The sequence below is a fragment of the Helianthus annuus genome, chromosome 3 (genome assembly GCF_002127325.2).
Source record: "Helianthus annuus cultivar XRQ/B chromosome 3, HanXRQr2.0-SUNRISE, whole genome shotgun sequence".
Taxonomy (NCBI): domain Eukaryota; kingdom Viridiplantae; phylum Streptophyta; class Magnoliopsida; order Asterales; family Asteraceae; genus Helianthus; species Helianthus annuus.
This window is the reverse complement of record NC_035435.2, coordinates 119,501,024-119,525,590: the sequence shown is the minus strand read 5'-3', so window position 1 is coordinate 119,525,590 and position 24,567 is coordinate 119,501,024. Positions and strand designations below refer to the sequence as shown.

General features: G+C 37.0%; 2 protein-coding genes across 2 annotated transcripts; both read left to right on the top strand.

Moving 5' to 3' along the window:
* Positions 1-1,421, top strand: LOC110926794 (F-box protein At3g07870). The gene has a single exon (XM_022170484.2). It carries the CDS (start codon positions 97-99, stop codon positions 1,267-1,269), a length of 1,173 nt encoding a protein of 390 aa, XP_022026176.2. The 5' UTR covers positions 1-96; the 3' UTR covers positions 1,270-1,421.
* Positions 1,422-18,646: 17,225 nt separating this feature from the next.
* Positions 18,647-19,974, top strand: LOC118490647 (F-box protein At3g07870-like). Its single transcript, XM_035988414.1, has one exon. It carries the CDS (start codon positions 18,659-18,661, stop codon positions 19,754-19,756), a length of 1,098 nt encoding a protein of 365 aa, XP_035844307.1. The 5' UTR covers positions 18,647-18,658; the 3' UTR covers positions 19,757-19,974.
* The last annotated feature ends 4,593 nt before the right edge of the window (positions 19,975-24,567 follow it).

The window sequence follows — 24,567 nt, the reverse complement described above, 5'->3', positions numbered from 1 at the left end:
GATTTCTGTTTTTACGTATACAAGCTTCTGTTTCTTTTCAAAAAAACGTATAGAAGCTTCTGTACCAAGTTATCAAGCAAACCCTAGATCGACGCCATGGAAGACGCCGTATTACCTGAAAGCCACATCCTCGAAGTTTTATCCAGACTACCGCTGAAAACAATAATCCGCTGCAAGTGCGTGTGCAAAAGGTGGCGTGATCTTGTCTCCGACCCCTACTTTGTAGATCTTCATCTCTCCAGATCGCGTCCGTGCCTAAGTTTTCACCAATACGATTCTCCAAGCTCGATATTAGAGTTGGTAGAAGTGGAACACGAAGTTGATTACGACCGTTTAACCCTCCATCATGTCAAGACCCTTAATCTTCATCTTAGTGCAGTTCCCTACCCTTGTAATTGGACAACTCAAGTGGGCTCGGTTAATGGTTTGATCTGCTTGCACAACCGAGATTTTGATACGACTTACATATTCAATCCTTTGGACGAAGAATACATGATCCTCCCTCAACCACCAAAACCAAATTTGGAGGATGTTCGGTTCCCATTAACTTATGGTTTCGGAGTTTCAATGACAGGGAAATACAAAGTCATATGGATTTACGCGCTTAAAATTGAAGTTTACACCCTTGGAACCAACCAATGGAGATGTTTCGGACCAACCCCTTACCGCATTAGCTATCGTTGGGCTGTGGATCCGCCGGGTGTATTTGTGAATAGTCATGTTTATTGGATTATTCATGGCCAAATTTACAAATTCGATATGGACACTGAGACATTTGAGTCATTTCCGTCCCCTCCGGGGGAACTAGGGGATGATCAAGAATCAATGCAAATGCTGGGAATCCTGAAAGGCAGCTTAAGTCTGTTTTCTTGGACTTCATTAGGGTTTAACCTTTGGGTGAAGAAGGAATCTTGGTATAAAGCGATAGCGGTGATCCAGGAAAACATAGACCCGTTTCTTAAATCGCTAGAGTGGGAACCCAGGTTTCTCATGGATGGTTCAGATGGTACTAGTATTTTGATCTTCTGGCCTTGGCCTGAGGAAAATCCAAGTCTGCTGGGGTATTGTCTTAACACGAATAAGATTCTAGATCTGAATTTGCCTGGCGACATCTTTGCAAGTATGCTTACGTATCGTCCTAGTCTTGTTAAGCTCCAAAACCTTGGATCAGAGAGAGTTCGAGTTGGTTCCTTGTACAGTAATGACACTGTCTCTGCGAAGAATAGATATAAGTCCAGTTTGAAGTTCGAGCAAAGGGCGTCATTCTAGCTGTTGTTAGCTTCGGGCATGTATTACCTTTTCTTGAGTCAGTTATTATGTTTAAACTATTTAGTAGGCCTAATGATGGACGAATGTTTTAGAAAACAATACTCTTCATTTTTATTTTAATTGTAATTTGAGTTAATATTATTTCCTTTGCTAACTCAATTTTGGCAGAATGATATTAGGAACGAAAGTGAAATCATGGTGGTGTAGTTGTATATGGGATCATCAAATACGCACCCTACTGTTCGCTGGTGGTGACTCTGAGCCGACTAGCTGTAGTTTCATCTATCCGTTTACCGAATAATCTTCATGTATTATTATAAGATTATCCACATCTCAATAATAATCAATTCTTTTTAATAGAGTAGTTAACACAAGTATCAAACATGAAAAAGGCTGCCAAAACACGCCTAATCGTGTAAAGCATGTTAGATATGACGTGATTAACAAAAGTATCAAACATGAAAAGGCTCATTTAACTACTTTATATCTCATGTCTAGCAATCGCTTCTTTCTATACAAAATACCCTTTGGGTGACTTCCAAGACGTTTGACCCATTTGTTGAATTCAAATTTTAAAAAGTTCAACAAGATTTGTTGTTGGTGGGTTTCTCTGCTGACATATATAATATGCTATAAACAATTGGGTTTATCTAAAAAGTCTCAGTTGGAAATTTGTTGATTCAGTTGTATAAGTTCCTATAGAATTACAGTTTGCTGCCGATATATTTTCTATAAGTAAATATAATTATCATTGTCTTAATAGTTTTCATAAAAGAAAACCGAGCACCGAACAACTAAATAGAGAGAAGTTAGTGGAAGCTAAGGGGCTGTTTGTTTTTTCAAAGAATAGCTTCCTGGCCTCTTATGTCTGTGCCGCAGACATTTGGGTTTGCAGCTGTTGTTTTCTCGAAGACCTTTCATTAACAAGTCCTCTTTTTGGTGTAGATGTGGGTTCTCCTCTTCTAATCTCTGCCCTAATATCAAAACACGCTTCTTTTTTCTCAGCCGCAAACCCTATAACCTCTTCTAAACCAACCTACGTTTGAGTCTCTAAACCATGTAAAAATCGACCAGAATTTTTATTGTTATGTTATTTTGATTCTTCCTAAGACCCTATTGTTTAATTTTCGGTTGATTTTGTTGTGATTTCTTTGTGTTAACCGTGAAGAATTTGATCTTCTAAATAGATCAATTTGCCTGATCTGTTGCAAACTCAGTTGACCACCTACCTTCAACCATTCTAATTTGATTGTATATGAAATCCTAGATTTTGACTTCATATCCCGTTAACTTGTGGTTCTCGACGCCTGCGGTCAACAAACAACTTGATAGGTAAATGAAGGTTACCTTTACCAGTTTTACAATTCAATAATAAGGAGATGATTTACGTTGTAATTTATACATTTTTTTTTAAATTAATTATATTAAAGCATTGGTTTATCATGAACATACTTCTGCAAATTAAGAAAAATAGCCCTGTGAAAAGATTTTATCTTTCTTCACTATTTTTCAATTAAATATTTTAACTTTGATCACGAAGAGGTGTTCCCTAGTGAGGTTGGTGTAGACTTATTTAAAGAATGTCGTAAGAACAGAGTTATGATCTCTCATGGTACCTAAATTCTAATATGTTTTGAGATAAATTCTTAGTTAAGGGTTTTTCTGTCTTGATGAAATTTAATAATCATAATCTTTATGACATTAGAAATTATAATTCATCAACAATATAAGAAAGAAAAAAAAGTTGATATAATCAAACAATAACAAATAACAAAATATTAAATCTTCATTCATCTTCCTTCAATATCTTGGAGAACAAAGGAGACCCCATTACCACACCTGAATCATCATTAATAAGAATAGGGTGTACCTATTGGCACACCAAACCCTAGTTGAATCAGGGTTTACTTACGCTACGTATAAGTCTATACGCTGTGTATAGATCTATACGATGCGTATAGGGTTACACCTATATGCTGCGTATAGACATATACTCAGCGTAGGTAAAGCATGGATCTCAGTGCCTGACCAGCAATCATTGCATAGAAAACAAGGGTTTATATACGCTGCGTATATATACGCAGCGTATATAAACCCTCTGAACTTTTGGGATCATTTTGGTGGGTTTGAAGCATCATTTTTTCACAAAGTTTAGATACGAGACTTATACTACACTATGTCTATACGATACACGATACGATACGATACTATACGATACAATATAACACCCGTATAGGCCTATATGTGTGGTTTAGGTCCCGTATAGACCTATAGGTGTGGTTTAGGTCCTGTATAGGCCTATATACACATACAAGACCTATAGGAAACCTATACGAGAGTTATACTACACTATACGATACTATATTATACGATACGATATAACACCTGTATAGGCCTATATGTGTGGTTTGGTCCCGTATAAGCCTATAGGAATATACAAGACCTATAGGAAACTTATACGAGGCCGATACGTGACCTATACTACACCGATACGATTCGATATAACTTTTTTTATAAAATTTACTAAAACCAATAATGTATAAATGTTTATAAAAAAACCTTTATATACGATGCGTATAGGTCTATACGCAGCGTATATAAAGGGTCAAAAAGACCATTTACCCCTTCATTTGGGGCTATACGAAGCCAAATGCAAGGGTAAAATTGTCTTTTTGACCCTTTATATACGCTGCGTATGGGTCTATACGCAACGTATAGTGTGGAAGACCATTTTACCCCAGCATTTGGGGCTATACGCAGCCATATGCAAGGGTAAAATTGTCTTTTTGACCCTTTATATACGCTGCGTATAGACCTATACGCAGCTTATATAAAGGGTAATTTTATTTTTAACCCCAAACCTGTAGTAAAAATATATTTTTTTGACCCTTTATATACGCTGCGTATAGGCCTATACGCAGCGTATATAAAGGGTGAATTTAAAAAAAAACATTTTTAAGTATCGTATCGTATAGTATAAGTCTCGTATAAACCTTGTATAAGTCTCATATAGGTCTTGTATCTGCCTATAGGCCTATACGGGACCTATACTATAGTGTCATATCGTATCGTATAGTGTATAGTATAAGTCTCGTATAAGCCGCGTATAAGTCTCATATAGGTCATGTATATGCCTATAGGCCTACACGGGACCTAAACCATACCGATAGGCCTATACGGGACGCAAACCACACCTATAGGCCTATACGGGTGTTATATCGTATCGTATAGTATAGTATAGTATAGGTTTCCTATAGGTCTTGTATATGCGAGGTCAATATACGAGGACATATACGCGGCCTATACAGGACCTATGCTATATCTATAGGCCTATACGGGACATATACTATGTTATACGATACGATATCACACTTATAGGCTTATACGAGGTCAATACGTGACATATACTACGCTATACGATACGATATCACACTTATAGGGTTATACGAGGTCAATACGTGACATATACTGTATAGTATAAGTCTCGTATAGGTTCCATGTAGGCCTTGTATATGCCTATAGGCCTATACGGGACCTAAACCACACCTATAGGCCTATAAGGGACCTATACTACATCTATAGGCTTATACGAGTGTTGTATGGTATCCTATAGTATCGTATCGTGTTGCATTGTATCGTATAGTGTATAGTATAAGTCTTGTATAGGTTACATGTAGGTCTTGTATATGCCTATAGGACTACACGGGACCTAAACCACACCTATAGGCCTATAAGGGACCTATACTACATCTATAGGCTTATACGAGTGTTGTATGGTATCCTATAGTATCGTATCGTGTTGCATCGTATCATATAGTGTATAGTATAAGTCTCGTATAGGTTCCATGTAGGCCTTTTATATGCCTATAGGCCTACACGGGACCTAAACCACACCTATAGGCCTATAAGGGACATATACTACACCTATAGGCCTATACGTGCGTTATATTGTATCGTATCGTATTGTATAGTGTAGTACCGTATATAGGTTTTCCAAAACAATTTAAAAGTATATAATATTATTGGTATAACATTAACGGTTATATATTTTAAGCGATTTAACATTGGAACCGGGTGATAATTTATACCTCAAATACATCAAAATAGCAAAAAAAAAAAAAAAAACTAATGGGTTATATACGCTGAGTATAGCTCTATACGCAGCGTATATAAACCCTTGTTTTTTGTGCAATGATTGCTGATAAGGCTCTGAAATCCATGGTTTTATACGCTGAGTATAGCTCTATACACAACGTATAGGTGTAATGTCACACCCCAACCAATGGCGGAAACATCGGGATGAGACGAAGTGTGAAGATTGCTAGAGTCACCATAACGCTATTTGTGACAATATTTAATAAACCGATTTCATTTCATAATTCTTTTGTCAACATTACAAAGAAATCAAATAACATCAAGTTCAAAGGAAATACAATACAACATAATCAACATTGATACAACGATTAAACCTAAACGTCTATATGTGTATCTAGGCATCAACGCTACTTCATTTCATAGCATCATCGTCCTCAACCTGTAACATGTTTAAAATAAAGTTCAATGCAAAAGCAAAGGCGAGTATACAAGTTTGATACGTACATAGCAAAAGATAAGTTTGAACAATTCCTCGTAGCAAGCATGTGATTCAAGATAAACATTTAAACATGGCATGTGTCTAACATATCAAACCAAGAAAACGCAATATGCTCATGACATAACCGATGATAAAGGGCGGGTCGTTAATCCTATAGCGCTACATATGTCACGGTTTGGCTCGTACGAAGTTAATGATAAGTTCAACACATAAGAATCACCCAAGTTTAAAGTATCAAACCATCACGTATACAAGCATGTTATAGGAATGTTCATGTGTTTAAGCAAAATGTTCATGTGTAAGTTTGTTGATAGATAAAACATGTTACACCCCAAAAGTGATAAAAGTAAAAGGGGAATACGAGTATACTCACAAAGTTTGCATATGTTTTCCGATTATCCAATGTGACAAAGTTGCCGAGGTTGGAAGGTTGAATGCGTAAGGGTTTAAGTTCAAGCATGTTTAGAGTCGAGATTTGGAATGAAAGTGACATGAAAATATTATATCAAAATATTCATCTTCACACATAACACTTGTATGACACTTGGTAACCTCATGGGTTATAATGATTTTATGAGTTGAACACCCATAAGAATCATAACAAGGTTTAGGTCCTTAGATGATAACCTACTACTTTGACAAATGAATATGATTTCAACATCAAAGATTCGAGTGTACATAGATAGTATGTAGGTCGTATATTATACACATATTATTAAGTCCAAATGTTCAAGTATTCAAGTAATAGGTATAAGATTACATCTTCATTTAGGTACCTCAAGTTGAGTCATGGGTGTCATGGATGGGGTAGGAAGACAAGGCTTCCATTTAGGTACCCCTTTGATGTTCACCACTACACTTGATGTAAAAACAACCAAGGAGGGTCATGAACTAAGGTCTTTACATGTATGTAAAGTAAACTAACTAATAGAAATCATCAAATCATGTGAGGATTGTATGTTTGGACAACCCAAGTTGTTCCATAATCACTCATGTATCAAAGACTATGATGACATGATTTGTGGGTTGAAACCCTAGACAAAACACCAAGTTTATGAGGTTTAATCCTCTGATTTCAAATGTCTCAACCTTTTTTTTAAGCTTAACCAACCATGGGATAAGTTGTAAGCATTAGGACATAGGCATGAGATGTGTTAGACACAAGTTGCATAGGTTTAAACAAGTTTTGAAGAACATAAAAATCAAACAGAAAGTTTATGGACTATTTCGGGGCATTTCCAGGTCTGATTTCTCCAAGGAGAAGTCTAGGAATCGAACCCCATGATTATCCAAGCAAGTAGGAAAAAGAATCAAGTGAATCGGATAAGAATTGAGTGAGTTATGCTCATTTTCGTGAAGGGGTGTCAATCTGCTCGAACCTTTGCCTTCAGCTACGGTTTGAAGGATGTTTTGAGAGTTTTTAGTGTTGCAAAAGTGGTAGGGAGGCTGGTTATAAGTGGTATTTATAGGGGGAAGGATTAGGGTTTCAATGGGTTGGGCTTTGGAAGTGTTTAGAAGGGGTTACACCTTGAAACTAGCCCACAAAACCCAACTATATGGGGCTGAATTTTGCTGAACTGGGGCTGCCATATTTCTTTATTTTTTTTTTATTTTTTAAAACATTATAATGAGTAATTTTGTTAATTAAGTTGTGTAATAATATGCAACAATGTTTCCCCTAACTTGTAACAAGGTGAAATATGAAATAAAACATGATTTAACTAGGTAAAAAGTGTAATGTACAAGTATGTAACATGTTTGTAAGTGACAAGTATATGTCACATATTAGATGATTAACCGTTGTATAAATAAGCATATTATTAGGGGTTTTTAGGTATCAACAATATAAGGACAAGCATGGACATGAATCGTGAATAAGTATAAGTATGAATTACAAATAAGGATTCGATGTACAATGAATTCGAACGTATGAACATGTATGAATATGTAGATGGTGAATTTAAAGAAATACGAATTTTATTTATGATCCAAGTCTCGGATTTTACAACGAAAAGACGACTACAATAATACAAGATTTCCAAAAATAGCATTACCAGGCGAGCTTTCTAATTATGGAAAGTATGAAAAAGCAGGGCGTTACATGTAACCCTATACGCAGTGTAGGTAAACCCTAAGTGTGTAGATAGCCAACTAAGATGTGTAGATAGTTTGACCCATACTAACATCACTGTCTTCTTCTTCTTCTTCTTCTTCTTCTTCTTCTTCTTCTTCTTCTTCTTCTTCTTCTTCTTCTTCTTCTTCTTCTTCTTCCTCCTCCTCCTCCTCCTCCTCCTCCTCCTCCTCCTCCTCCTCCTTCTTTTTCTTCTCATCTTTCTTCATGTAGGTCCCGTTTTTCCGGTGGATTGTAGGTCCCGTTTTTCCGGTGGATCGATAACGAAAACCTATCCTTGTTTATCATGAACACGGTAACGGGTGCGGAATCCCCGTGACGGTGCAAACCAAACAAAGTTAACAAGAAGAACACGCGTAACCAAAAGATTCAATATCTATTGATTAGGGATGAGTACAACCCGAAACATATACAAACAATGTTTACAGAGTTTCACTAAGTCTCACAGGTCTCTCATACCTTTCACACAGAAACTGAGAGGGGTATTTATACTAGACACAGACACAGACTGACGAAACGCATAAAGGCACGGCGAAACACTAAAGTCGACGAAACACATTCTGTTTCGTCGACATGCATATATTCTACAATATGTTTCGTCGTTTGTTGTTGAAGCCCAATCCAAGACAAAGCCCAACTTCAAGTCTTCGGCCCATGTGTGAAGAAACGGCCCGGACAGTTTCTGTTTCCAATCTTTGCATTAATTCAACATATGAGACAAATGCTTGACATCATCATGACATCACTAAGGTGATGTCATGGTGATGTGTTAGCGGGAATTTGCTTGCGGCGTTCCGTGCCTCGCGTGTCGAACTCTGGGGCGCACGACGGAGGAATGTCGTGTCTTCGGGCTTGAGCCGGACCTAACCGAGTCGACCCGGACCGAATCGAACCGAGTCGAGTCGCGTCCACATAAAGTGTATCAACAAACTCCCCCTTGGACGCTACTCGTGATGGTTCGTCTTCTGTGATGGTTCGTCTTCTTCTGTGTCTTTCATGTCGGAGGATCTTCAAAGTCTTCACGCGTCATAAGAAGAAAGTGTATCAACAAACTCCCCTTTTCATGTAGGAAGTGTGTTAACAAACTCCCCCTTAGAATGAACTCTCCATTGAGTCATGCTTGTGAATCTTTTGACTTGTCAATTTTTCAGATCCTTGTGGTGTTGATGAAGGGTCAGCGGCAACTCGATCATCTGTATCTTTTGAGTGCCTTCACGTCGTGTCTTCATTCCAAAGCTTGTCATCGAACATGTTCTCCTCGCCTTTAGCATCTGCACATGCAAGAAGTCTAAACGCATAATGAGAACAACCGCTTGGAATATAGTTTCCATAAACAAAAGACACACGTGTGACCATTTTACAATCAACTACCGACCGATAACAGTTTGAAAGTTTAGAAAATGATCAATTTTAATCCTTTAACTTTCAAAATCTGTTAACTTCGACTGTTTATGAAGATGCAATTGTTTTCTGGCTTAAAATCAGGATTTTGGGGTAGGATAGACTCGAGTTCCAACATCGTTCAATCAAAAATAAACTAGAAGCAAAATCTTTTTGGATTTTATAAAGTTTATATTAAAACACACCTAAAATCTTTTTGGAATTTTTCATTTTTTCAAATGTAAAGACGGAAAACAATAAATAAATATTTACAGACATTCTTTTTTGTGAGTTTCGAGGGTAAGAGAATCATATCAGTGTACGGTCATGTCAAAATGCTCTTGTTGTTCCTTTAGTTAACATTTAGAAAAGCATCCTATAACGATTATCGGTATTGTTGTCCACATAAGCTCAACAAATCAGATGTAATCATGGCGAGGGGATACGTTAAGGTATGAGTTATACTTACCGACCGGTGTTCATCCACACACGACACATTCCCGTATCAAGGTATGCACGATGGTTCATCTTACCGGTGAGTATACCGTTTATCATCTGTTTGACCGTATATGATGTGATATGCTCACTTATTTTGATTTGAAAACCAAGCCCTATGTGATAGAATCACTTATTGATGAGGAACTTGATTTTCGATGCATGAGGGCACAGGAGCAAGTCCGTGAACAGGTCAGTACTTTCATACAGCAGAGAGACGAACTTGACTCCCGGATAGATGTGATATTTTATCACTTATTTGTTTGGACATGTGATTGTTTATCACTTATTGAGGTCGGATGCAATATGTACACGTATGTATAGTATCATGGAAGATCTAGACTTGCGTCCCCATTATTTTTCGGTAAAAGATACAACCATGATACCCAGATGATAATCAGCATAAAGACCGAATATTTCAGAACCTCGGCAATCTCTCAAACGAAATTTCGGTACTAAGACCATATGCCAATGAATGGTTCCCACCTGGTCTTCAGTCGATTTAAGGTTTATATCACCCTGCACACTTTAAAATGATTGTGAGCCTACCGATACATCTTATATAGAGTTGCTTATCGTTTTTCATTTTAGGTTTAACGAGGTTTAGACAGACCACTGATGTACTATCATTTTCTCTTTTTCTCGCCAGGAAACTCATTTTTGTTTTTCCAATGTTTTTGCGCTTTTGAAATTTTTCGATGTTTTTGGATTTTCAAATTTTTAGATTTACTCCCCCCTAAAATCAATAAACTAAGACAAATTTAAAAGACACAAAGATATTTACAAAAATGATTTTCCGATGTTGGTTAACTCTTGTTTTACCTCAATGCCGTTTACCAAAAATAAGTTTAATTTGAAATGATTTTATCGAATTTTGGAAAAATCAGTTGGCATGTCGGTAAGCGGTGTGGACCATGACAACATTGACGAGTTTCATGGTGAAACAATCACGTGTGAGGTGATATTTGAGATCAACGTGTTAGGCCAAAGAGTGCTATACAAGATGATAATAATTCATAAAGCAACTTAAAAATCGACAAGTATAGGAGAGATTAGAAATTCAAAACCGTAATCCTGCAACTTCCTCGTGCATTGCCAGGAATTTGAGCACTCTCCCAAACTGGATATCCACCCGGTGTGGATTTCAAGGTCGAATTTGTAGCTACTTCACTTAATCCGAGATAGCTCTACACAGCAACAAGATCAGAAACCTCTGGGTCCGGCTGGACTTCCATATTGCACCAGCGAAGGTCTTTGACTTTCTCTTTAAGAAGTAGTGTGCGGTTGTTCAATCCATGCCAAGGCATCCGCACACCCGGTTGGTTTGTTCAACAAACACATTTTCTTCAATCACACCGCGAAGAAATGTACACTACACGTTCATCTTGTTGATTTTGAACTTCAGACGTGCTGCAGATGCGTACATTTTGATTGAATCTATCCTGGGGACCCGTTCAAAGCCTTTAACAATCACACTTTGAAATGATTTGCATTTTGTCAAAGCTATCAGTTTCTTTCAACAGACAATTTTTGTCTTCTTTTTCTCTCCATCAAAGGCAACAATTTCTTCTGTCGCCTATTTTGTGCAAGGACGTTCCACTATCAACAATCCTATGACTATCGATAGTTCCTCCCGGAACTTCCTGCACCTCACTCAGAAATTAGTTGGAGAGGGGGACCCAAGCCTTCATAGACTTGGGTTGCCCCTGAGAATCAAGAAATGTAATTTCAATTTCTTGATGATTTTCAAACACAGCACCTCCCCATGAACTTTCACCCGATTTAGGTCTCCAAGCTTGTTTTTGTTTACCAGATTGTGTATTATGTACATTTTCTGGTTTTAACGTTTGTGACAAAATTGGTTTCCTTTTAACAGTTTCTAGTTTTAAAGCCTTTTCGATCACCTTCACATTTTGACGCCGTTGTTTTGTTTCTTGTTCTTTAATAGTGCGTTTATCATGTTTTGGAGAAATAGGACGACGTTGTGAGTGACCTTGTTCAGAAGGGGTTCTTTCAACAAAATTTGGTTTGGGCGAGTTTGTGCAGTCTTTAATGATGTGCCCAAACTTCACACATTTAAAACACGTTCTCCTTTCAACAAACTTAGGAGAATTTGATCGACTAGCAGATGTCGAACCTGTAGAACCTGAGGTACTTGCTCTTTCATCACACCCGTTTGTGTGTTGGGTGTAATTGTTATCGCTATTACGTTTTAAAATCTTGACTTGTTGAACAAAATCGGTGTTTGATTTGTTTTCAAAAGTCTTAATTTTATCCGTACCATTTGATGCTACAAATTTAACATCTTTTGCTTTCTTCTTGTAACGAGCTCCTTTTGATCCAACCTTAGCCTTTGGCTTTGGAGCTCGTTGTTGTTGTTTACCCTTAAAAGCAATTGGTTGTTGACTTGTCGGTGTTTTCTGTTTTCCAAATTGTTTTCTAATTTCTGATTTTGGAACAGGATCACATTGTGTTACCACAACTCCGAGAATGGTCTTTCCCAAAAATTTATTCGTGTTGTCTTCAAACACTTTATCAATCAAAGATGGATTGACATTTTTAATTGGAAAATCATTGTCCGAATAAATTTTAGCATCACCGACTAAAGTATACAACACGTTATTGCTCTTAACAGCAAACACACATTCTTTGTCGTCCTTGACATTCTTGACAGGATCTATCACTTGCTTGACAACAGGTTGCACAGTAGGAGTTGGAGGATCACACAGAATATGATTCTCAATTGGAATTTCTACTCCTTTCGTCTCATCAAGTGATTCATCCTGGTCATTCACATCTGATTCATCATCTGAAGAATCATTGTCCTCAATGGTTGGAGGACTTTGATCTGAATCACATGATGACTTTTCTTTGTTATCAGATGAGCCCTCTGATGAATTGTCCAGTTTGAACCCTAGGCCAGTAGTAACTTCCTCATAATCAAGAGGCACACTGGGTTCATACCGAGGCATATCCTCTTCATCGGGCATTTTGGTATAGTTGTGTCTCAAAGGGGGTGGACACGCCTTATACCCAACGCCTTTCACATTACCTTTCAGTTTTTGAACGTCTATGATGTGATCGAGCACAAATCGGGAGTTAGAATAACTCTCCAACTTTTGCTTGATAGCATTATGCTCGCATTTGGCAATGGCTAACTCCTTTTTGGTTTCCTTAACAATGTTAATGTAATCGTTAATATTAACTTGTTTATGATAAACAACTTTGTTCAATTCGGAAACACTTTTCTTTAGGGTTTCAATTACAGATTTAAAATCCTTTTCGTTTCGAGTTAACGCCATGTTTGCGTCTTTGCACTTTGACAGTTCAATAACCAAACTCTGATTGTGACTATGAACCGTTTCAGATTCACGTTTCAATTCAGCACATTTATGTTTCATATCAGCACAATCACTACATATGCTAGGAGTTTCAAATTTTACCTAACTTGTAGAAGCTGTGACATTAGCCATGAAGGCAGTCTGAGAAGAGAAAGATCCATCTTCAGTGAGAATCTTCTCCATTTCGTTCGATGTAGCATCAGCTTTCTTGATCAAGTCAGATTTTTGACTTTTTGTCTCCTTGGCATCATCCGACAAATTATCAGCTTCAGAATCAGTTCTTTCATTCAAATTCGATTCTTCATCCGAACTGCCACTATATCCTGAACTGTCGTCATTTCCCGAAGATTCACCATCATTGACATTCTTGACAATTTCAACGTAAAACGCAGTTCTTGTTTGATCACCGTTTCCCAACTGTATGGCCGGACCACAATCGACACTTGGATTGAATTGAGGTTGTGTTGTGGAAACTTGAGGTTGAGGTTGGGCTTGAGGAATGGAATTCATTAAATATGCGGCCATCGAAGTCTGATGTGGAGGGGGTCGAGGTATGGAATTCGCTAAATATTCGGCCATCGAAGTCTGATTTTGAGCTGGTCGTGGGTCCGTATTCCAATCCCATGGGTTCGTACAACTCATGATTGGTGTATAAAAGTGATAACTTTATCATGAAACTTCGGTTGATTTTTTTTTTTTACTACACTTGAATAAATAAAGAAACCTTTAGTGATGAATGATCTAATCGATGAAAATTAATATTGATGAAACCCCATGTGAATTGTCAGATTTCTTTGGATTTGCCCAATCAGAATTAAATATATACATATAGATGAAGGCCAATTTTTTTTTTTTTTTAGATTGTTAACTTTTAATATATCAAAATATTGTTTATGAATAAACAATTTATCACATGAAATGTCAGAATGATATGATCACTATTAAAAGTAAAAATTAATATGATTGGACCAACACAACACATGGCAATCTGATTGGACCAAATTTGATTCCCACTAACACATGAATGATATGATCACTATTAAAAGTAACAAATTAATATGATTGGACCAACACAACACATGGCAATCTGATTGGACCAAATTTGATTCCCACTAACAATCAAATGATTTTTTTTTTAGAACAAGTTAACTTTCAATATATTAAATTATTGTTTATGAAAAATCAGTTGATCACATGAAATGTCAGAATACATGTGATGACAAAACTTGATTATGATGATGAAAAAGCATATCTAACTTGATTGAACCGATAGAAATTGTTTGTTTTAACTTATTTTTTTTTTAACCAACCAAACTTGTAAGAATTTTGAACGACGAAACTCTTGGATTAACCACTTCGACGAAACTGGATTCTTTACTCTGGTCGACGAAACAGGTGTTGTTTTATTATGTGCGACGAAACACAATATAATTCCTTTTTGCTTATATGTCGACGAAACAAGATGTATATGTGACGAAACTGAATTCTTAATGTTGTCCGACGAAACACATGAATGGATAAGGTTTGGAGTTGGTGTTTGGTGTTTGGTGAGATGGCCTTATCCTTCTTCTGACAAAAGAGACTCTTTTTCAAACTTACACCATCCCATCATTCCTTGAAAACCCTAATTTCAAACAAATATGATTTTAAATTACCAACAACTTGCACAGTAAACTTATTAAAGATCAAAAAGTTGAAATTTTGAACAACACTTTGAAGTTTGGATGAACTCTTATGAAGATTTCAGCCAAAGCATCAACTGACAAACTTTCGGAACATAAATTTTGCATAAACTTTCAATAAAAACCAGTTCCAAACATGCAAACATGCAAATAAACAGGGTTTTTGAACAAACTTTTAGCAAAAACAACAAGATAAACACTGATTTAAGTGACTTTTTCCAGAAAATATATAAACTTTTAAGGAATAAATTTTGAAAAATCACAAACAAACTTGATAAAAACACTAACAATGTTTGGTTTTAAACAAGGATTAGAGCCAAGGCTCTGATACCAATTGTAGGTCCCGTTTTTCCGGTGGATCGATAACGAAAACCTATCCTTGTTTATCACGAACACGGTAACGGGTGCGGAATCCCCGTGACGGTGCAAACCAAACAAAGTTAACAAGAAGAACATGCGTAACCAAAAGATTCAATATCTACTGGTTAGGGATGAGTACAACCCGAAACATATACAAACAATGTTTACAGAGTTTCACTAAGTCTCACAGGTCTCTCATACCTTTCACACAGAAACTGAGAGGGTATTTATACTAGACACAGACATAGACTAACGAAACGCATAAAGGCACGGCGAAACACTAAAGTCGACGAAACACATTCTGTTTCGTCGACATACATATATTCTACAATATGTTTCGTCGTTTGTTGTTGAAGCCCAATCCAAGACAAAGCCCAACTTCAAGTCCTCGGCCCATGTGTGAAGAAACGGCCCGGACAGTTTCTGTTTCCAATCTTTGCATTAATTCAACATATGAGACAAATGCTTGACATCATCATGACATCACTAAGGTGATGCCATGGTGATGTGTTAGCGGGAATTTGCTTGCGGCGTTCCGTGCCTCGCGTGTCGAACTCTGGGGCGCACGACGGAGGAATGTCGTGTCTTCGGGCTTGAGCCGGACCTAACCGAGTCGACCCGAACCGAATCGAACCGAGTCGAGTCGCGTCCACATAAAGTTGCAAAGCAAACTCCAAGTTCCATAACATATCTCCCATTGAAGGTGATATTTTGGATAGATTTAAAAAAATGAAAACCCGTAGAGCGACAACTTAAATATGTTTGTAACGACTTTTGACGATTATATAAATTTTAGCTTGATGTTATATGACCCAACCCGATATGAACCGAATTATATAGTTTTCTTCTGCTCTAGACTTTAGAACCTTTATCTGGTCAATCATATATATGTTTATATCTCTACCATTTTCTGCTTTGCAAGGATTAAGAAATACAACTCCGTTAAGCTATTTTTAACGCAGACTATTATTGGTCAAAAGTCGAGCACTTTGGATTATTATCGGCAAACAACTGAGTTGTGATTGTTATAGGCCAAATTGAAAAAATTAGGATTTTTTAAATCTAATTTGCCTATTTTAAACGATAGTTTATGTTAAAAATTTCAAAAATGATACTTTTTTTTTCCTAATATTGTTTTTGTTGAACTCTAATACTTTGGATCTTCATCCCTTGTACAGTAATGACCATGTCTTTGTGAAGAAAGGATATAATTTCACCAAAGAGGCCGTTAGCAAGGTAGAGGCCTAAGTTAACCACCATCTTATATTATAGACCCTAGAGGTGGCCGAATGGGTACCGATGTTGTAAAGAAAAGCTCAAAGAGAATATGCAAGTCCAATAAAAATACATAAAGTGATGTAGTGCGTGGTACGATAAATGAAGATTACACGTTGATTCTGCAAATACCCGTGTAGTTCTTCCCCAACCCCCAAATTGTAACCCCAAAGGCCACGGAATTTGAAGTGAAAAAACTGTTTTCTCAAAATTCAATTCTGATTGTTCAAATGACTAGGGCAATACATAAATAGAGACAGAAATTCGAAATAGACCTAAAAAAGACAACGGGCCAAACACAAGCCCAAAAAACAAAATGCCCAAAATACTTGAAAAAACATAAAAATGGAAAAAACTAATAGAAATAAACTAATAGAAAGTATCGATTGTACGCATTGGCCATAGCATAATTTCCCGAATGCATGGTGAGATCAACATACAAGTAGTGATCAAGGACATTCCTCAATAATGCAAGTAGTCGTTTGCTCACAAGATCTATGGGTTTGGCATGCCTTTTGTGTAGTTGCAGGTTCAAATAACGATTTAAATGTTCTATTAAGATCTGAGATTTTCGACAACATCATCAAAGATACCGACCCCGATTCTTCGTTCATGCTCAATGGGGTGTCATTTAAGCACGAGTATTATCTAGTTGACGGTATATACCCAAACTTTGCGACTATTGTTAAAAGTATACCAGATCTAGATACATCCCCCTGATGAAGAAAGAAAAAAATATGCGAAGTGCCAAGAAGTAGCAAGAAAATATGTGGAACGGTTGTTTGGCGTGTTAAAGTAACGATGGCATATAATACAAAATCGGGCACGTGCATAGATACCAAAAAGATTGAGATACGTTATGTATTCTTGTACTATATCACATAACATGATTATCGAAGACGAAGGCCGGACGATATACGAATACAATTCAAATGACATTCATGAGAAGGTTGAGCCGATTTGACTAGGGGCAACAAGAATTAAATATGTGGGCATTACACAACTGCATAACCTTTGTGCAGATTTAATCGACCATATTTGTAATAACTTCAATGTCGATCCAGATGATGTTCTCGATCACGTTGATGACGAGTACTGTTGTTCGTAGGTTTAGACAAAATTTATTTTATGCTTTTAGTCTGTATTTTTAGATTAATTTTGTGTGTGTTTTAATTTGTAACTTTCTTAAATTCTATGAAATGTTTAATTTTCTTAACAAATTTTCTTAGTTATTTTTATTTTAACAAATTAAACGAATAAAAAAATATTATTTATAAATAAAATGGATTAAATAAAAAATATAAAAAAATGGAAACGAGAAGAGGAACCACACCCTTAGACAGGACGTGACGTGACGGATCTGGGCACTGAGAATACGATTTCGGACATAACTTCTTCGTTTTAACTCCGTTTTCTTCACCGTTTTCGTCTACGGGTTCGTAATTCAATTCTATATCTTTTCCTCTTTTCAAATATCCATTTTCATTCCATGAGAATCTTTCACTAAGCCCAAACCTCCTCCCGTGTGCTCGTTTCTTCAACATTTCAACTCGTTTTCACTCCCGGGACCCTGCAAAGTACACAAGACACCATAATACACAAAACCAATGATTTAAAATGACACAAAACAACTCAAATATTATACAAACTATATATGAAAACTAATGTAATTTGCATTTTCATTATTTTTTGCAATTTCACCATCGAATGTTAAAATATTTTTTTTTGTTTCAATGTATATTATGTTTTTTATTGACGGTAAATGTATTTTGTTATTCATTTAATTTTAACTTAATATAGTTTTATCTTTTTATGATTTGACTCGATATGGACCGAAATGATAAGAAAAATATATAGTTACAGACAACTGACACTTAAAAGCTTCCGGCCCATGAAAAAAGTTTTATCTTTTTATCATTTGACTCGATACGAATCGGAATGATAAGAAAAATATATTGTTACAGACAACCGACACTTAAAAACTTCCGCCCCAATGAAAAAAATTCTTAGGTCCACCACTATTGGGCCTAGCCCTGAAATACTTTGCTATCCCCGCTATTGAATATTGATAAAACCCTATTACGCTGTTAAGATCGCCAGCTGCCAGAGTAACAGACCCTAGTTTGACGCCATGGAAGACTACGTGTTACCTGAAAGTCTCATCCTCGACGTTTTATCTCGACTTCCGGTCAAAACAATTGTCCGCTGCAAGTGCGTGTGCAAAAAGTGGCGTGATCTTGTTTCCGACACCTATTTTGTTGATCTTCATCTCTCCAGATCGCGTCCCTGCCTAATGTTTCATCAATACAAAAATCCACACCCGATATTAGTGTTCGTAGAAGTGGAACATGAAGTTGATTACGACCGCTTAACCATCGGTCATGTCAAAAGCCTTGACCTTGGTCTTATTGCTTTTCGTTCTCTTAATCAGATATTTGAAGTGGGTTCGATCAATGGTTTGATCTGCTTGCGTCACGAAGGTTATGCCATTTACATATTCAATCCTGTGGTGGTTGAAGAATATATGATCCTCCCTGAACTAACTTTTTTGGATTGTTTTTCGCGTGTAAGTTATGGTTTCGGAGTTTCAATGGGAGGGGAATACAAAGTCATACGGATCATAGGTAGGAGAATACCCGAAGAACGGTTTATGGCCTCGGTTGAAATCGAGGTTTACACCCTTGGCACAGATCAATGGAGAACTTTGGGACAAAGCCCTTACCACATTCAGTATAGGGGGCTGCTGGTTTCAGGTGTATTTGTGAATAGTCATGTGTATTGGTTTGATTATATCCAAATTTACGATTTCGATTTGGATACAGAGACATTTGAGTTAATTCCGCCCCCGGCTGGACTGGGAGATGATCATGAATCTAAGCAAATGTTGGGAGTACTGAAAGGCAGCTTAAGTCTATTTTCTGGGTCTTCGTTAGGGTTCAACGTTTGGGTGATGAAGGAATCTTCTTGGCATAAAGCGATAGCTATCCGGGAAACTATTTACCCTATATTTAGATCACAAGTGTGGAAACCTTTGTGTCTCATTGATGGTTTAAATGGTACTAGTATTTTGATCTTATGTGTTAAGGAAGATAGAGAAAACGTGGTGGGGTATTGTCTTAACACGAATAAGATTCTAGATTTGAATATTCCAGGCAACTACTGGATGGTAATTAGTACTTATCGTCCTAGTTTTATTAAAACTCCAAAACTTTGGATCAGAGAGAGTTGATTCTTGAACGGTAATGACACTCTGCCCGGCCTTGTGAAGTATAGATATATCTCCAGTTTGAAGTTTGAGCAAAGGTAAGAGGGCACCAAGCATCATTCCATGTTGAATCCATTTGATGTCAAAAAGTGAATTATGCAGTTTTTCTTCTGCTCTAGACGTTAGAAGCTCTATCTAGCTAGTTAATTATATATATGTTTATATCTCTACCATTTTCTGCTTTGCAAGGAAATACAACATGATCATGTTTGTCTTTTGAGCTGTGTTTATATCGCATTCAAATAGGTTTTATTTTGATGGCAAATGTCACTGTTAAAGTCAATGTGGACCGTGTTTGGTGACAAATGTCACAACAATCAACTATTCTTAATGGAATGATTCGTGAAACTTTATGCTTACAAAATACCCTTTGGGGTGTTTTTCAAAAAGTTTGACCCATTTGTAGAATTTGCATATTCAGTGGAATTTGGAATTTCAAAACTTTGGGGTGTTAATTGTTGGTATTTAGACTATTTTATGGGTTCTCATTTCATCATGTTATATGTTCTCTTAAAAACATTAGCATCAGAACCATCTTTCTTAACTAAACCACCACACTCGTGTAGAGCCAAACGACCACGATTTCCCGCTTGATTTAACAACAACCAACCTACGTTTGAGTCTCAAAACCAGGTAAAAATCAACCAGGTTTTATTGTTATGTTATTTTGATTCTTCAGAAGACCCTATTGTTTAATTTTCGGTTGATTTTGTTGTGATTGCTTTTTGTTAACTGTCAAGAATTTGATCTACTAAATAGGTCAATCTGCCTGTTCTGTTGCAAACTCAGTTGATCACCTTGGTCCCTTCAAGAAGCAGGTGACCTTCAACCATTCTAATTTGATTGTATATGAAATCCGTAAAATCGAATGTTGGATTTTGACTTCATATACTGTCAACTCGTGGTTCTCGACGCCTGCGATAAGCAAAAGCCACCTTAAACCAATTCAATACTCCGTTGGACATCCTGTTCGTTTCAACTAGTTGTGGTTACCTTTCTCACTCGGTAACAATTCTTGTTACTCGGTTCGAACCCGAACTTGTCAATTCTTTGTTAATGTTTTCAATCTGCTGTCATGTTAACTTATGTCATTTTCGTTAGGATTTTTTAAACAGGGTAAGGTTTTGAGTCAAATATTAAAGAACCAAGTATATAACATAGTTAAAACCATGGTTGCAAAAATCGCTATGCGCTCCCTAGTCGGTCGAGTGAGGAGTTGAGAGTACTCGGTCTAGGCGAAGAGTACTCGGAGAGTACCCGGACATGCTAAATTGTAAAGAAATTAGTTTTTGAAAGTTAAATATACGTCAAATAATATAAATTTACTAATAATTTTAACAAAATACGTGAAAATGATATTCATTCTTTAATATTCTTTAATATGATAGATATAGAAATTATGTTTTATCTTTTTAAGGGGGTATTGGATTTTAATAATCCCAAATTTCACTAGTTGGCCGGTAATAATCCCAACTTCAAAAATTGCATACAACAATCCCAACTTGTAAGATTTTGGCCACCAATTATCCTTGTCTAACTGGGTTAGTTAAATGTGACGTGGTAGCTGACGTGATTAAAAACTTTTAATGTTGGAGGCCTATGTGGATGCCACGTGTATGATATCTGTTTACCACTTAGAACACACAATTAAACACTTCAGTCTTCACAATATGATCACACCTAACCCTAACACTCAAATCACTCCCTCTCAAAACAAAAGCGACGATTCCTTCTTCCATAAAAAAGCTCGATCCTTGAACCCTAAAACTCAAATCACTCCAACTGTTCGTTCCTTCTGAGTTAGATGGCAGAAATCATCAACGTCCGGTTATGGTATGGTGGTACGATTGAAGTGGCTACTCCCCTAGTGAGGTATGTAAGTGGTGATCATGAACTAATAAAGTTAGACATTGATAAGCTTTCTTATTTTGAGTTAGTTGATTATGTGATGGAAACTGGTTCTTATGCATCAAAAGATTTCCATATTTATTGCAATTTACCTAGTAATGGTGGGTTGAGACGTTTGATAAGCGATAGGGATGTTATTGAGGTGGGGAAGACGGTTGCTATGAATTCCAGGGAAGTACTTGATTTATACATCCAACAGGGACCAATGAACAAGCGCACTAACCCCCAAGGCCAACCCAACAAACCAGAAGCCCATAACAGCCAAGTAACAAGCCCAATTAAAAGCCCAGCAAGGTTCTCTAAGTCAACAGCTAGAAGGGTTGCAACACCAGCAGTTGACACAGAAACTTGTTTGAACCCTAATCCAAACACAGAACTAGAAAACTGTGTTAGAGAGGCTGCAATTGCACTTACATCTATTAAGGAGACTTCAATTGAAGGTGAAGATGAGTCTGATAAGGAGGTTGCAGGAACAGATGAGTCTGATAAGGATGGTTTTAGTTTAGATAAATCTGATTCTGAAGATGAGTTATACAATGCTCGATCTGAGGAGGATGATACTAGTTTAGATGGTTATGAAAACAATGTTGAAGAGGTATTTGATTGTGGCTCTGATGAGGAGGATGTTGAGTGGAGGGATTCAGTTGCTGCCATAAGGAAGGTTAACAAGGAAGATGCAGAAAATACAAAAAAATGGTAGAAAATTGTATACGAAATACAGTTGACAAAGAAGGCGGTGTTCCAGTTTTAGGTGGTGGTGGTCATACAGAAGTTTATGAGGACTCAGATGGTGATGTGAAGACACCTGGTGAAAGTGAAGAAGACGACATCCTAGGTAAAAAGTATGTTGTTGATGTTCCAATTGTAGATGACCAAACAAATTGGAAGAAGTTTAACTGGGTTGAAGGAATAAGGTTCCCAACAAGGGAGGCCTTCAAACAGGCTGTTAAGAAATATGCTGTTGCAAATGGTAAGAATCTGTGTGTTTCTGTTAGTGACAAGAATAGACATGGCCGTGTTGGTATAAGCTGTGTTAAAAACTGTCCTTTTCATATCTATTATTCTTTTAATGAGGCTAAGAGTTGTTATATGGTTAAGAAGGTAGTAAACAAACACAACTGTCTAAGGAACATGTGTAAGAACATACATTTGACTGCTGAGTTTATAGCTACAGAGTTCTTGCCAGTTTTTAAAGCTAAGCCAAACTGGTCTGCTAAAGAGATCCAACTAGCAGTAAAGGAGAAGTATAAGATTTTGATAACTAAATGGTTGGCATATAAGGCAAAGAAGTGTGCACAAAGTAAGCTTTATGGATCAATGAGGGATCACTATAGTAAACTTGATTCATATTTGGAGGCTTTAAGGGTAGCAAATCCAACTTCTACATTTGAACTTTTAACTGCCCCACCAGGCTTTATAAATGTTGATCCAAGTTCCACTCGTGAGACATTTTACAGACTCTTTGTGTGTTTTGATGGGCTCAAGAAGGGGTTTCTAACAGGTTGCAGGAAGGCACTGTGTTTAGATGGTTGTTTCCTAAAAACTTTTCTTGGTGGTATGTTGTTGGGTGCAATTGGAAGGGATGCAAATGACCAAATGTACCCTGTGGCCTGGGCAGTAGTTGAAGGTGAAACAAATGACAGCTGAGAGTGGTTTATGAAAGATTTAAGGAAGTGTTTGCTTCGTATACTTATGTTTTGTTACACTTATGTTTTAACTAACATTTATGTTTGTGATAGGGTTTAATTAATGCACTTGCATTAGTGTGGCCTCAAGCTGAACACAGGAATTGTGCTAGACACATTTATGCTAATTGGCATAAAAAATTCAAGGGAGATGAGTTAAAACAAGTTTTCTGGAAAGCTTGTAGAGCATACTGTATTCCTGACTACAAGGCAGCCATTAAAGAGATGGAAGACCTATCACCTGAAGCTGCTGAGGCATTCTTGAAGCAAAACCCACAATGTTTCTCATGGGCATATCTAAAAACTGATACAAAGTGTGATGTTATTGTTAATAACATGGCCGAGTCCTTTAATGGTTACACTATCCAGTCCAGATCCAAACACATCATCAACATGCTTGAAGACATCCGGGTAGCAATAATGACTAGGCTCACAACCCAACAGGCAGAGATGGTTAAATAAGACTTGATTGTGTGTCCAAATATACAAGAGAAACTTGAGAAAGAAAAGTCATGGGCATATATGTGTGAAGTGTATCCATCATCATTGAATGTATTCCAAGTTAGAGAGCTGGATGATGTTTCTATGGATTTGAGCAGGAGAACTTGCAGCTGTAGGAAATAGGATTTGAAGGGTATCCCTTGTAAGCATGTTTGTGCAGTGACTGGTTTCTTAAACAGGAGTGCAGAGGAGTTTGTACATGAATGTTATCACAAGTCAGAATACCTAAAGACTTATGCTTACACCATTCCTCCATTGCCTAGTGAGAAGTATTGGCCAGAAGTTGATTTCCCTCTTGACCCACCTCCAATCAAGGCTGCTCCTGGAAGACCTAAGAAGAATAGAAGGAGAGACCCATACGAGAACCCTAAGAAACCATTCCACTTGTACTTTTCCATCGAAAGCCTCTGTCTCAGCTTTCTATTCTCCTCTTCTAATATCTTGTTTTATAACTTCAAATTTTCCATCTTCAAACCTTCATAACTTGGATTGCTGGCCATAGATGTGTTCTTAAAGACATTCTCCAAATCTTCTTTCCACAAAAAAAAATTTGTAGTCCACTCTCTAATTAGATTACAAAATGAACACACCGTCAATGAAATTAACAAGGTAGAAGGAGAATCTTTAAGGAAAACTTACAGGCCAGAGAGGGCAACCATAAAACTCCTTCCCAATTCGATC